This window comes from Lissotriton helveticus, chromosome 11, assembly GCF_964261635.1.
Source record: "Lissotriton helveticus chromosome 11, aLisHel1.1, whole genome shotgun sequence".
Lineage (NCBI taxonomy): Eukaryota > Metazoa > Chordata > Amphibia > Caudata > Salamandridae > Lissotriton > Lissotriton helveticus.
The window spans coordinates 590,411,072-590,427,029 of record NC_136072.1 but is presented as its reverse complement, the minus strand read 5'-3'; the positions used below and the strand labels follow the sequence as shown (position 1 = coordinate 590,427,029).

Below are 15,958 nucleotides of genomic sequence, written 5' to 3'. Positions count from 1 at the left end.
ACACACAAAGGATTCGAGAAATCGATTATTTGCGGATTGTGCGTCATGCCCATGATATGTACGTCACTCCTGCACACAGCCACAAGACACCTCATTGAACCCAGAAGCAGTTGCTGTTACATCGTGCTCACGTTACAGTGAAAAAAATTGAAAGCAAGTCAAAGTGCGGCGACATTAGGAAAACTTTCACCTGCTGTAAGTTTGATGGATGATCTGGTTCTGTTAAAATACATTGATGTTTTAAGCAACGGCGGTTCTACCTTCAAAGATACTCTGCTGTCTGGTCAAGGTCAGAAACTTCCGGTTCACGTCAACTTGCACCTAATCAATCCTAATGCTTCTCTTGTGATGTGGGAAGCGTCAGGATAGGACAGAGCAGGTTGACCCAACGCTCCTTTTGAGACTGGGGGCCTGTGTAATGCTTGACACAGCTGCTGGATAGATGCAGGCAGAAGTGTGCGTGTCGGGTCGGCTGTCGCAAGACAGCCGGCCAATCCAACATGCGCGCTCGCCCTTTAGGGCGTCATCCCTGCTAGGTCAATCAATCACAGAATCACCCGCCCCCACCCTCACAATCGCCGGTGGCACAAACATCATAATAAAATGGTAATAAGACCATTTTATTATTTACTTTGCTTTACTGCTGCGCGCCGCTCGTAGCAAGTGGGGCGCAGCTCCATTGACCTACAGGAGGAACCGCCCCTGACCTCAAAGCTGTGAGCGACTGGAATTGGAGCGGGGGAGTGAGGGGCCACTCCATCACTGACTGGAGCTGCAGAGGTGTGTGCCGCCTGAGGAAAGCTGGTGAGTGGCAGATTGAAAGTTCTGGCGATGAGTTTTGCCAGGCCATATTAGGGAGTAACCAGCAGAATTAGGGCAAGTGGCCGAGACCTATCAGGGCCCGTAGCCGACCAGACAGAACTTCCCTGGCTTTCGGCAGGCGTATCAGACTGCAGGATCTACCACGCTCCTGCCGGGTCCTGTGCAGTTTGGGAGCAGAAACAAGCTGCGGATGGGAACCCAACGCGGGACTAAACGAAGACACATCCTGTACTGGGCGGCGCAGGGTCCTAATGCTGCCCAGGGGGTGAGCCGTGAGTCAGACAGGAAGTCGGCAGAGGGTCTGGGCCATGCCTTTAGGGGAGGCGGGGAGCAGCATGGCCTGGGGGCCTGGATCCGGGCGGTTGAAGAGGCAGTGGCCTGTTGGGGGCAAACGACCAAAGCCAGGTCCAGGCCCCATATAGTTAAATGGTGTATCCACTAGGTGGTGCGGGGTTGCGGGGGCGCTCCCGCTCGCGGTAGGGCTAGGTCCCGGTGCAGCTTGCGGGCGTAGGGGCTCCCCCCAGCCTCCACTCTACACGGAGAAACATGGATCGTGCGGCCTGCTTCCTCTGGTCTTCCCGCTGCAGCGCCCATACATCAGTGTGCCTAGCCCTCCTTTAATTGGGACATCATAACACAGCACAGCACAGCACAGCAGAATCCCACCGACGGCCTGGGGGCCCCCTTGCCTATGATAGTTCAGCAGCTGACTTACTAGACCCCAAATCTAGCCTACAATGACACGCAATAAACCACTAGGGGCAACCTCTAAACACAGCACAGTGGACCAGTTAATAGGAACGTGTGCCCAGATGGCAGATCCGGGAGGCTCGACTATTAGTATGCCAGATAACGCTGCATTCATGGCAACGATTACACAATCTAGAGATATGCTCGATGCCAAAATAGGCACTGTAGGCTCTGACATCATGCTTATACGCCAAGATCAACGCAGTTGATAGAATTTCGGAAACCAAAGCGAGGATATCGGGTGTTGAGGACACAGTCACTACTTTCCAGAAGATGGTTAACACCCTAGATACCCTCACAAGAAGCCACACAACACGAGTGGAGGATGTGGAGGGATAGGCTCGCAGGAACAATCTTCCATTTGTGGTCTTTCCAGAGGGCTGTGAGGGAGACTATGTGGAGAAATTCCTCACTACATGGCTATTGGATTGGCTCCTAAGTGATTCCCTGTCAGTTACACAAGGAGTCTTATATGAAAATGAACTTGGGTCTAACCTGTTCATTACTGTTTCCTTTTTGCATTTTTAAATAGATCTAATAAAAGAATTGATTGATTCTCTGTCCCAATGCTGCATTATAGTTTTGGCACATCGGGCACTATCATTGCAAAGATCCTGATAGACACCAACCTAAGGTAGGCCAGATTGAAAGACTCATTTGCCTCTCAACTAATACTGATATTTCTAGAATATACAAAATTAGTCCACCAATTAGTCCACCAACACCGACAATCTTTCATGAAGGCAAAGGCCAGTCAGCGTAACCTCAAGATTTCCTACGCCTTGTTTTTCCCGGCTCAACTGGGGTGACATACCAATTGCGCTCATTCTTTTTTGAAACCCCCGAAAAAAAAATTACGTGGTCAGATGAAGTGGTCCATGTAAACCCACATACTCCACCGCACCTGGATTCAGACTCCTTATCCAGCAACTGCTCGTAAACAGTGTAAACCCAAAGGAAAACGAAGCCACGGGTCGGGTTCATTGCGAAGATCTAGAGCCTGCGGCGAAACCCATTCAGGAACATCAGAAATACAACGAGATTAGGAAATCTCAGACATATAAAACTGGGGCAACCGTCTAGAATTAACTCATTGCTGAAGACAGTGGCATGAATAATGGGCTAAACCCCATGAGAGACAATCTTCAAACTCCAGGGGCTACCAGACGTTCATGGGTAGTTTGAAGGGGATCCATTGGAGGGGTTCAGTTTCCAGCTCCTGTTGGGTTTGAGACTACACCCCATCTGTGACAGATACTTCAAATGTTCTGAGGTACTGAGGAGAGAGGGTGGGTGTATGGGAGGATGGGAAGTTAAAAGGTAGTTGTGTGTGTTATGTCTCTTAACTGCATTCATGCTGCTCCCCAGGGCGGGGTTTCACTCAGGTCCAGTCCAGCATATACACTTGCTCGATTACATGACAACAGTATACTAGCATCCCACGGAGTGAGCTCCGGATAGTTAGCTGGAATGTACGAGGTATCTTAGACAAGATCAAAAGGGGGGCGGTGCTCCGACAAGCTAAACACTACGAGGCGGATACACTACTGTTAGAAGAAACTCACCTTTTAGGCACTAAAACACTGTGTCAATCCCAATTCGGATATATCCAGTTCTTCTAATTTGGGTTCCCTAGAGGTTCCAGGGAAGTGACAGTCCTATCCTAATGCATCGTAGAATCCCTTTTGAGCATTTAAAATCATTGATAGATACCCAAGGCAGATACATTATTGTTACGGGTACACTATACAGTGAACAAGTAGTCCCCCCCCACCCCTTGCCTGGACACTTGTAGAACGTCTAGCGACTGTGTGGCCGGATGTTAGACCTAGCTTTTCCAGAGGGTTTATCCCAAGACTTTTAGCTTTTTGGCTCTAGAGACCCCAATTTCTAACACTGTAGTCCCTGATGGGTTGATGGTAACGAGAGAAGACTGGAACGACGCAAAACATCCGACCCTGGACAGGTGGCGAGCTGCATTAAGACAGACAGAGGCACAGGATTCATGATTGAAGTCACTTGGAGTAGGCTTCACCCGTCTGAACACGTTTATTGATTCTACTCAAGCATCCATGGATCATTTTCCCGTCTTGACCAGATGTTCATGCCTTTTAGCTACCTCCACAGTGTCTCGGCTGCAGGAAATATTACCCAGAGGCCCGTCAGACCACTCTCCTGTGGCACTGGAGCTTCAGGCAGGTCTTTACCACCCCCCTTTTTGCTGGAATCTCTCTACCCGGCATTTACATGACCGACAGTATAGGGCATGTATGCACTGAGCGGTGGCAGAGTTTTTTACCCATAATTCTGGAATGGTGGCATCATCCGAGACATTGTGGGAGTCCACGAAACCAACCCTGCAGGGTGTTGACATTCCCTTCTGTACAGGAAAGAGTAAACAACACCACAAGAAACTGACTCAGATCGAAGCCCAACTTACAGACCTAGAGTGACGGGGTAGAGGAGAAGATGAGAGACAAGCGCGTTGACAAAACAACGCAACAACTTTATAATGGTGAATTACAAGAGGAGGGCCAATTGGCATGGCTGTCTTCTTGTAGCAGGATATACCAATGGGGGATAAATATAGAACATTATTACATCATTTATGTCAGTATACGCTACAACCTGTTTATATGCCAAGTATCTGTGAGCTCGAGCATGAGGTTCTTACTTACCCTGTTAAAAGATTTCGCCCAGCTTCGCAGACTACTACAAGGAACTGAATGCCACACATGAGATTCTGCCAGAAGCCCTAACACCGCGCTTCTTGGATGACTTACCCTGAGAGCGCTGTCTAATGCGTCTAGAACAATATTAGGCACTACTCTCACAACCAAAGAATTGGGCGCCGCTCTAGCAGATCTACGCTCAGGCAAAGCACCAGGCCCTAATGGCTTCCCCTTTGAGATCCTTTTAAATATATCAACCACAACTTGGAGCCCATTACCTTGAGGTAGTCCAAGCCGCAATAGAGGTGGGCGACTCCAACCAGACTGGAGACATGCCGAAGTGGTAGTTTTTCCACAAACCAGGCCGACCCCCTGAATGCCACTCATCATACCGTCCAATCTCTTTATTAAATATTGAAGTCAGACTACTCGCTAAAGCACTCGCCAACGGCCTTCTACCATATAGAACAGATTTAGTACATCCTGACCAGTCTGTCTTCATGCGCCATAACTTTCGCAGTGCTCATAACGCCATAGCAGCAATAGATCGCTTGGGATGTCCCGCTGTCCTTTTACTGGCTGACATAGACTGTCACTAAGCCTTTGATTAGAGCAGTTGAAATTCACTCTTTGCGCTCCTGCAAAGACTAAATTTAGACCCAGATTTTTATCATACATACAATTACTATATACAGATCTTACTGCTTCATTGCGGGTGGCGGCTTGGTCTCTCCCAGGTTTTATATTCGGCGAGGTACTCGTCAGGGATGTCCCCAGTCCCCATACCGGTTAGCTTTAGCCATGGAGCCACTGGCGGCAATGGTCAGGATAGATGCATTAGTACCAGGATTTGAATGGTCGCAGAAAGTCTTGGATCACATAGCACTATATGCTGATGATGTCCTATTTTTTCTCACATACCCCAATAAGATGTCTGGCTTATATATGAATGCTCGCAAGTCGATCTTGCGGCCGCTGAGCGGAGCGAGCGCTCTGTGTGTGTGGTCTAAAGACTTGAATATTGCCACAGATGGTCTCAAATATCTAGGCGTGTTTCTGTCAGCCTCTCAGCTCTCATTGTGGGAACGAAATCTCGCCCCGCTGCTGATACAAATAAAAGAAGAAGTGAGGTCCTGGTCACATCTGCCCCTGTCTTTTTCGGTAGGTCTGTCATCTCCAAGAATGTAACCCTCCCACGCCTCCAATCAGCTACAGAATCATCCTAATCTGATAGTGTCCACATGGTTTCGGCATATAAACGTGATATTGAGCCAATTTCTGTGGGTGGAGGCTCCGCTCCGGTGGCCCTGAGAACATGTTTTCAATCTACATACTGTGGGGGAATAGCATCCGCTGGCATTTATACCATGCTGTGTCCCATCTCCTTGTACTGAACGAGTGGTGTACAGGGATAGACACAACCTGGCATAGGCAGTGGAACAATGGTTGATGGGTGAAACAACTCTCCATACCTATTTACATACTGGGTCAGCCCTTCGGACTCTGTCTCTGGCAACAGGAATTGTGTTTGGGGTTTTGAGACAGTCACCGAAGCGAATGGGATGGTGGGCCTGTCTAACCAGAAACTCCTTTGTGACAAAATGGTCTTTTGCCTCAGTTGGCCAGATTTAGGGGGTGGGATGATATTGGCATATCTACGTTGGGGTTGGTTATGCGTGGTTAGGCCCTCAAATCTTTTCAAGAGCTCCTGAAAGAATATGATGTGCCACACACTCAGTTCTATAACTACCTCCAATTCCAACACACTCAATCTCCATACATTGCAAACCTTGAGACCCTTCCACATTTCAACTCTATAGAGCCTAAAGTATTTAAGTGAGACCTGGGCAACCATACAATCACCAAGATAAACCAATCTCTTGTCACTAACAGCTCCATCCCACTAGACATGCTCTGGGGGACCTGCCAAGAAGACCTGGGCCCTCTGGAGGAGGATTACTAGGCCGAGGGTCTGTAATCCCCACACGGGACAGCAATCGCTACGCGACGGAGTCTCATTCATTTCAAATACCTGCATCGGGTATACTTCACCAGACATACGCTTTCGAGGGCTGGCCTAAGAGCATTCCCTACATTTTTACGCTTTGGTAATAGCTATGGCACCTTTCTACATACAATCTAGCTGTGTGCTGCACTCACTATGTTTTTGGAGGGGGGTCATGACTTGCCTTTCCGAGGTTTTAGGCTGGGATCTCTCTATGTCACAGAGATTGAGGAAATCCGTACAAGTGCCACCTGCTGTTCTTTTGCCTCACACTGGTGAAACGAGCTATCACCAGATTATGGAAAGCTACTTCCCCTCCTTTGTTAGGGATTTGGAAAAAGGGTGTAGATTTTTGCATTGGCATGAAAGTAACTATATTTAAACCCAGGGGATGCCCACAGACACACCCTAAAATTTTGCAGAGGTGGGCAGACTACCGAGGCCTGATTTTAGGGCCTCCCACTCCAATGACATTGGTTCTAAAGAATGCGGGACAATAGCGAATATGGGGAATATACTATCATATGATTTCACTGCATTTGGGACACTGAGGGGGGGCAAACGCTGGTGAAAATAGCGAGGACACAGCACACTATGATATATTTTAAAACGTGATTTCATTTTTTCTTTCCTTTTCTTCCTTTTTTCTTTTTGAAAGTATTGATGTTGATATTACGGCTGTATTGGTATACCATGCTGTATGTACCAGAGACTTTAGCCAAATAGGCCGTATGTGAATGTTGACACAAATAAAAGAAAAGCTACAGTACTGAAATGGTTCAAAAATTTGATTTTTTGGAGTTGATGGGTTCATGAGCTGTGACAATGGTCTATAATCCCAATGTGTAATTAGTCGGAAACTACCTATGAGAAAATCTGAAAGGCTGCAGCTGAAAGTGAGGTGATCCCGAAGTAAGAATGGCACAAAAAAACTTGTGTCTGGTTTTTTTTTGTTTAAAAAAGACTGGGAAATATAAGGCTCAAAATTACATGAGCTGCTAAAAAGCAGGGCATATCCATCATAGGACATGTAGTATGCAAGTATTTATTATTTGTTTAACGCAAGCCGAGCCAAAAGGCAACAGTGCACTGTAGAGGGTAAAAGGCAAAGATACTGTAAATCAATGCTTGGAGGGATAGCAAAGGGTCTGCGTGAAGCTGGACTGTTACCTCACTGTCATGTAGACTTCATCACAAAAAGAATGTCTATAGCGGTAAAAAAATAATAAATAATAGTCTTTAGGTATATTAAGTAGCTACTGGGCCAAAGATTCTGTTTGCTCCAGCTCTGAGGCTTTCTGCAGCAACATATCAATTTCAGCAAGATTTGACACAGAGGCTATCTTTCCTCTTGGAGGCATGTTCAGCTACAGCTTTCCGCTGGAGGAAACGGAGCTCCAAAAAAGTGACTAAGCCCTATGGTAGACATCTTCACCGGGCGAAGGTGCCAAACGTATCCAGGTGGCCAGGGAACTTCTTTGGGCACAGATTTTGAATATGTTAGAGCTTTATTCTTAAGAGCTTGTGTGTGTAGAAAATGTTAAGTACCTGCAATGACACTCAAGACGATCTACTGCAGATGCCTATGCTGCAAATTCATTTCCAGATCCTAAATCTGTAGCAAGAAATTCTCATCAGAAACATGTTTTTTCAGTAACTGTTAATATACATGAGAGGAACCATGAGCTACATTTTACTAGAGATATCTACTGAGAACCTTAATTGCAACTGGTGTGTGTACAGGGTGCTTTAGATGGGATAAAAAAGGTAGTGGGGTCTCAGAATGGGTGTGGCCTAAGCCGCATCTCTAAAAAACCTTTACAAAAGGCACAACCAATGTAGCTTAGAGTGTAGCATACTAATGTGAAATAGAATTGTGTGCTTGACATATTCAAACATTAAGACTCACTGGGCAAACAACTCAAAATCGTCAGGATATGTTTTATAACATTTCATAAAGCACATTTATCCTGAGCTATAAGCAATAAACTTTGAAATGTAAGCGTAAACATAGGTGGAAATAACCTGGTTACTCGGCTGGAACGAAATAGTCCTTTATGGCCTAAAACATAAATGCTAAACACCAGTATCCCCTGTCTCTCTTATCCGCGATGTCACAAGAATTCAGGTGTCGATACATTGTAGCGCCAGCGTGTCAAGCCAGTTGGTGCAGTTTCTTATAATGTTCAACTGCAGAACACCAGAAATGTCAGGTCCCATGGAGCCCTGGTTCAATGTTCATTTCTGAGTTGCAAGCCTCAACAGCCACCCTCCCACCGCTCTGAATCTCCCCCCCCCCACACACACACACACTCTTTAGCATACCAGAACTGTTGGTATCAATATAGCACGAAACAGAACTTTCTAGACTGGTCCATCAATCAGAGAGAAACAAATCTGCATACACAGACGATCCTATGCACAGTGGAGGACTGGGCAAGAAAACAAAGCGATTTGAAGCAATGCTCGTAACGTCACCATCACATTGGTTGTGGTCCTCACTGTCTAAAAGCGTAGAAAGGTGTGCCAAGTCTTAATAGGAGATGGGTCCCTGACACACATGTTGGTGCATGTTGTGCCTCACACTGAAAAACTGTTCAATCCAATTTATTCAAGGATCCTGATAGTTGGGAATGGTTTAGAATCAGACATACAACTACTTGGGTATCATTCCGAGTAGGCTGACTGAAGGTACTTGGTTACTGAATATTGCAAGAGGAATACGAAAATAACATCTTAAGAGTCACAAAAACTCTTTCTTTGAGTATGGTCACCTTTTCTAACTTAAAATACCGATACTAATGTTAATAACCCATCTATGCAGTAATTTAATTTCCATTTCCTCTTACTCTCACTCATTATTCATTATTGGTGGTTATAAATCCTACTACATATTGTATTTATCTATTTGTTGTTGTTTTTAATAGCTACTTACCAGAGCATTTACATGTAATTCTGTATCTTTTAATATATATATTTATATGTGTGTTCCTCTGCTTACACTTTCATTCTGGACAATAACCCTATTGTTTTCATTTACTGTTTGCACATTTCTCTATATTATCCATTTCATTATCTTTCTCTATTCTTATCTCGTAAATCCTTTTCCTACTTCATCTCCCTTGGCTCTGTAACAATATATTTATATACCTGTAGTATATTGTAATGTAATTTATAAAGTTTTGTCTCAATCAAAGAATATTACTATTTATTTTTATCTTTCTCTGAATCAGCATAATTACTTTAGGTTATGTGTGTCTTCTTCTTTTCCTTGGAACATACTCATATTGCATTATGCTTCATATTTGTACATTTTCCCCTAATTGCTTTCTTTTGCGATCCCTTCTTTCTTTCCCTTTCTCTTCCTCCCGTCCCGTAATTGCATATTTTATGGCCTCAATATCAATCCAAATATTTGTCTTTGCCTTTATATGTTTATATATTTATTAAATTATATAGTATGATTAATTATTCAGAAAGTTTTACTATATGCTTATATATAATAATGTTCTTCTATATTTATTGTATGTGAATGCATCCAGGTATAATATATGTATTATGATTTTTTTAATGTATACATTTCAATAAAAAATTGAAACAAAAAAAAGAGTCACAAGAAACTGCAAGCCTCACCTGAAAGTTACATGGTACTGGTACACATGCTCATTCTGGCAGTTAATCCTAATCAAATTCAGTCCCAACGGGGTGGGGGTACCTTTGAATCCCTGCTTCAATAAAGGTTCTCTGGAAAGAAAAAAAAAGAAACAGGAAATAATGTAAGTTTACCGACCATAGTCCGGATTTATTAATACGGCCAGCAGGTTGGAAATGGGCTCCATTATCAAATGTCCGGTTCTAATTAAATCTTTACTGTCTGTAAGTACCTTTCACACAGTCTTGTGTCAATTAGAACTCTCTACTAGAATTCTCTATACACTGCATGAAACACTATTTGGGCACTCATTCAGACAGTTCTCGACTTATTGCAGCAATTAATGACTGCATTAGACTTTTCCCTGTGTATACTGAACATTTTTGTTTGTAAATCTCAAGTCAAGTAAAAAAATGTTGTTTTAGACCTTCGATCCTTAAACATAAAAAAATTCAATTTTTCCATAATACAATATCATTATACACAATAAAATTACAATACCACAAGAATAGTTTCTAATCTATTTCCTATTATCCTAAAATGAAATTCATAAAATCCCAAATTTAAAAAAACTTAAAACTTTTTAACTTCAAGCATAAATCTCCCCAGTGCACATGCTATGTCCAATAGGTCATTTCCATTAACAATTCTGCTGCCTGTGCACGGTTCTTGATACCATATTTTAAAAATACTGGTCATAAAAACAATTTCTATGCATCAAGGACCTTAAGTGAATCTAATAAAATGTGCAAAATTTCGCATTTTGTGCCTAAGTTGCAGGTGCATTTTCCTTCGGGATCCATCATAACCTCTTTTATCCCATCATTCATATAACAAGGATTGATTCCTATTCGTAATCTCAAAACTCCATTTCTAAGGTATCGATTGGGTAGTGTATATAAATATATATATGTGTGTGTGCGAAACTGTATATCAGATTTCCATGATTTAATAATAAAACCCACAGATTTGTCCCCTCCAGGTACTGGCAATCCTGATCTTGAGACGTTTGTTTTCTTAGTATCTTCAATTCTTGTCTTACAACATCAATTTGTAAGTCCTGAGGGTTCAGTTTAACTCCCAGTTCCCTACATACTGTATCTAACATTTTCCTGACCCCAGATGCCCATTTCAGACTACTCTGCAAAATGTCCCTTTTGCACCATTCTGCTATTTTTTGCTCCTCAATTTCCCAGGGGTTGCCAACATCTTATTAATGCCATAGGTACCATTACCTCTTAAGATACCATACCCGTTTCTATTCTTACTGCCTGAATCAAAGATGATCTAGGTAGGGATGGTAATTTTGTTATACATTTTCCATCTTCCATATACGACCCTCTTTTGCCACTCGTATACAATATTTCAGCTCCATATTGGAACTGAGGCGGTATCATGGCCATATACGCTTTCAAGACAGGTCTATCTGACCTTTCTCTATAATTCCTATAACATTTTTTCAACCAGCTAACTGAGGCCTGTGCTCGTTTATTAATGCATTCAGACGAGTTTCAGATTTTAGCGATCTTTCAAACCATATCCCTAAATATTTACACTTATTCACTATTTTGAACTTAGTGGAGCACAGAAACTAACAGAATTTCTTCCTTTCCTTACCAAACCTCAAGACTATTGTTTTGTCTACATTTGCAACAAGTTTCTTCTGACTATAATATCCATTGAACACAGTCCGCTTCCTCTGCAGACCTATCTATGTTCAATCTAATATAACGAGGTTCCCGTCTAATTCAGGACATTCTTTAGGTTTCAGTCTACCAGATCAAATGCTGCCCAGAAATCGATGAAGCAGCTGAACATCATACCGACTTCCGCGCGATGGACCAAAGGAGAAACAGTGGTCTGCTGTAAAATGCCCCTTCTTGAAACCCCCCTGTTCCTGGGGTATTATTTGATTAACCTCTTCCCATTCTTTAAGTTTTCTTAAGATCACTTTAGAAAATACCTGCTCTCCCACATCCAAAAGGTTTATTTACCTATAGTATAGTTTTTGGGAATCTTTACATCTCCTCATTTATGAATGGGTCTAATGATTGCTCCTTTCCAAGTCTGGAGCATCTGCCCTGTCTCCAGAATGCCGGAAAACATTTTTGTAAAGAATTCTACCCACCAGCCTGATTGGGTCTTTATAATTACTGCTGGGAGATTATCAGGGCCAGCAGCTCCAGTCAAAGTTAAATTTGTTATAATGCCTTTAACGTTACTTTCTGAAAATGACAACCTGGTATCCTCCCCCATTACTGGCCAAAATACGTGTTTCGTAGTTACTTGCCAATCTCCTTTACTATATATTTCAACCAAATAGCGTTCCCAATCATCTTCTGTTGCTAAGCAATTCATAGTTGCCTGTGTCTTCCCTGACCCCTCTTGGACCAATTTCCAAAACGTTTACATCCTTAGTTTCCATTGCCTCCAATACGTTCCCACAGCATGTTCTTTTATGATATCTTATGGCCATTTTATATGTTTTCTTTAATTTCTGTAGGCAAATCACCATATCTGTATCATACTTCAATTTCATTCTTCTTTCCCCTTTTCTCATATTTGATTTTAATTTCCTACATTCCTCACTAAAACAATATTTCTCTTTGTGACCTTTCTTATTCCTATCTACCCTACGGCTTTTTCCTTTTACCTTAACTCTTCGCCATTGAACATTGAACCATTTGGATAATTACATTTTTGAAAATTTTCAAACCAACCTATGAAATAATTTTCACAAAACTTTGACACCCTGACTCCAACCTTCAAGGTAGTTTCCCTCCGCAAAACTTATTTTGTCAAGTCCAGACATTACCGTATTAGCGCATACCTCCTCATTGGAGATTACTTGGGACATTATTGCATGGTGAATTTGCTTACTTACCCTGCATTTCATTAGCTATACATTTTCCTTATCTGGTCAGATTTGAATATTGACCCCCATTTTTACCTCACAGCCATGAATTAATTTCTACACTTTAAGAGTCACCCCGTTGGAGTGTTTAGCTCCATCCGGAATCGGTGAGTCTATTCATCTATATGACCAGATTGTGTTATAATTAAGCTGTCCGGTTTTAGGTTTAAACCCATAATAACTGATAAAACCCCACCGGAAGGGAAATCGCCCTCATAAGTGTAAACATATAGGCACTGAAAAAACACCTGCACAACCACAAACTAAATGCCATTCAAAGAAAGGAAAAGGAGAGTGAAAGAGTCATTTTTATTTCTTCTTGAAGGGGCCAATACAATATAACTTTGTTGTATAAGGCAGCAGTAAGAAAGACTGGGCTAATATTATTCTGCTTGAGTTTTGTTTTAGGGATGTCATTAAAATATTGTTTCTAATTACTTTTTTCAGTTTTGTAGGTTTAGGTCTAAAGAGACAGGTATGAAGCATGTTTTAGGCGTTTAATTATTTTATAAACTGTAGGGAATCAGGAAATATAAAAATTAATTTGGATTTTTATCTACATTTAAGTCTCACTGATAAGAAAAATGTAGGTTTCATAAGAATCTTTCCCTACACGTGCCATCACATTTACTCACACAGAATTGTTAAAAACCCTTGATACATCAGTCCCCTTTTCTAGTGAGTCAGTAATAATAGTAGGTGAATTGCCAAACACCCCAGACTTTAAAAATACAATGCAAGGTATAGTGACAGGTATATGTGAAAAGAGTGCAGTCACCAAGCATCTGGGATACTGGTGAAAACGTAACACCAGACATTTGGAAAACATGGAATGCAGTGTCACTTGGAATGCTGCTGCAAACATTCTTACCAAGTTCAACAAAGATTGGAGTGATATTGTTTGTATTTGCAGTGATTCAGCTACGTATATGAAAAAGTTGTGTGATGACCTGTCAAAATTGATACCTGAGCTGAAGTGCTTCCACATAAGAGGATCCTTGCCACTTGTTAGATGGTATGCTGAAAACATCTTTCCAATCTTCAAAGTTAATGAAGACTGCTATTAACTTTTTAGTCCATTCCGGTGCACTTTTGTTATGCGCAGAAAATAAAACACAAATATTTCTCCTTTTGTGCTTTCTGTGGCATCAAAGAGAGAGTCATCCCAACTGTGTCACTTACGCTTGTGGTTCTCAGTCCTAGAAACCATGAATGCTATATCATCCATGTGGCAACTGTTTTAAGAAATTTGGCTGAGTGATGTCAAAAGCAGGAAATGTAAGAATCTTTGGTCACATATTGATAGTACACTCTACTGCATTCTTCGATTTTTACAGAAAAGCATGACTGCTGTAGAGGACATAATAGAAAAACTCGAGTCTGAAAACACCCTTGTCTTCCAAGTGTTCAGCATAATTGATGTAGATATGAAATATCTCCTTGAGAGTAGGCTGGGCGACACTTTTAGTGACTTTGGCACAGTAACATGTTCCATGGTAGAGTGCTTGCCACTTGATAAGCAAAGAAATGTTGAGAAGCAATTCAGGAACTATTTTACAATGTTTGAGAAATAGCCCTTCACCAACCATAGCATTTGAAGTCAATGAACCCTCACTGTGGTACTCTGCACAAATTATAGATCCCTAAAGAGACATTTTCAAAAGTGCTACTTTATTTTTACTGCTTCACTGAGGGCATATTTGCCCAGTTCAAAGCATATGTTGCAGAACCTGTCGCAGAGAATCGCAATGTTCAGGTTCACCAGTATTGGCATGGAAAGCTATCTCAGTGGCCAGAATTAGCAAATTGAGTACTGGCTATTTTGGCATTGCCCGTCTCAAGCACCAATGTTGAGAGGGCCTTTTCACTGGAAGGAAAGAGTGAGCATGCATGACCAAAGACTCACTGAAGAAGTATTGTATGGTGTACTACAATAAGTTTGATTTGTAAAAAAGTATTTGGACCTCATATACACAATACGTACATTGTCTATATACCATGTGCTATCAGTGCATAAAGCAAGCTATAATAAAAGCAAAAAGTTCCATAAACACTGGAAAAACACTTTGTTGTTTTTAAGGGCGCGAAAATGTATAACCACTGTTTTTTTAAGGTATTGAAATCACTTGAAAACACTGATTTATTTTTTTATTTTTTTACCAAAAATAGAAACTGATAACAGGTAAGTCTAGTTATAATCAAGTGCCTCTATTATGGAACACACATGCCTCTTAACTGAATCACTCTCCTCCTAGGCTGTCCTATTTTGGTGTCTGCTCGTCCTGAGGAAGACCAGCCATGACGCTTACTCATTTGTGCATACTCCAAGGTCAAAACGTCGGCGTTCACTTTAGTCTATGTCCACCAGGTCTCCTGGCCCTAATAATCAGAAGGTTGTATAGGGGCCATAAGATACCATGTACTAAAATTGGAAAGGACAGTTGTGTTTGTTCTTGTATTTTGTGTACATATTCGTTGTCTCTTACATCATGTATATAATCTCACCCAGTCAATGATGTCACCTTGTTGCACTTTATTCACGTTATACTTGTCACTGATGTAATTTGTTGAACTTGACAGCCTTTCATGACTTAAAGAGAAAATGACAATTTTTACATCAAAAATTTGATTTCATCTATGTGTGTTTCATTTGAAAGTCTATAAAGTAATGTGTTAGACTTATTGTTTGCACAATCATTACTGCATAGTTTCGAAGCAATTGTTTTTACCCTACAGAACCATTTGTAGATCGCTTCATGAATACCAACGTTCTGAGGGATACTTGGTAACAATATATCTGTAAGAGACATAGATTAGTTATGGAATCCTCACCTTAGAATTACCCCCAGGCGTCAAACTGGATCTGGAGAATCTTTACCTCAGCAGTACTTCTGCACGTCGATAGGTGGCGTAGTTGGATTTCGTGTTCGTCAGCGCCGTGGTCGCTGGAATGACATCACAGTATCTACTTAGATGACGCCCTTGAACGCTGATGTCAATTCTTAACACAATATTCCATGCCAGAAGTGCAGAGCCATGCAAGACGCTGATCACTGGCGCACAAAAACAAGGGCCCTGATAGGGGTGTCCCTTACCCTAGAAATCAGTTTGCAGAATGGGGAGGATGGGTGGGGCAGTGGGGA

The 15,958-nt window shown here is 42.0% G+C and overlaps 1 protein-coding gene across 2 annotated transcripts in view; it reads right to left on the bottom strand.

The window, feature by feature from the left end:
* PIWIL2 (piwi like RNA-mediated gene silencing 2) overlaps positions 1–15,958 on the bottom strand; it is a 1,947,029-nt gene that overhangs the window by 1,453,657 nt on the left and 477,414 nt on the right. For both annotated transcript variants that reach the window (XM_078666379.1, XM_078666380.1), the window contains one exon: positions 9,883–9,993. In XM_078666379.1, coding sequence (XP_078522505.1) covers positions 9,883–9,993 — 111 coding nt within the window. The remainder of the gene's footprint in view (positions 1–9,882; positions 9,994–15,958) is intronic.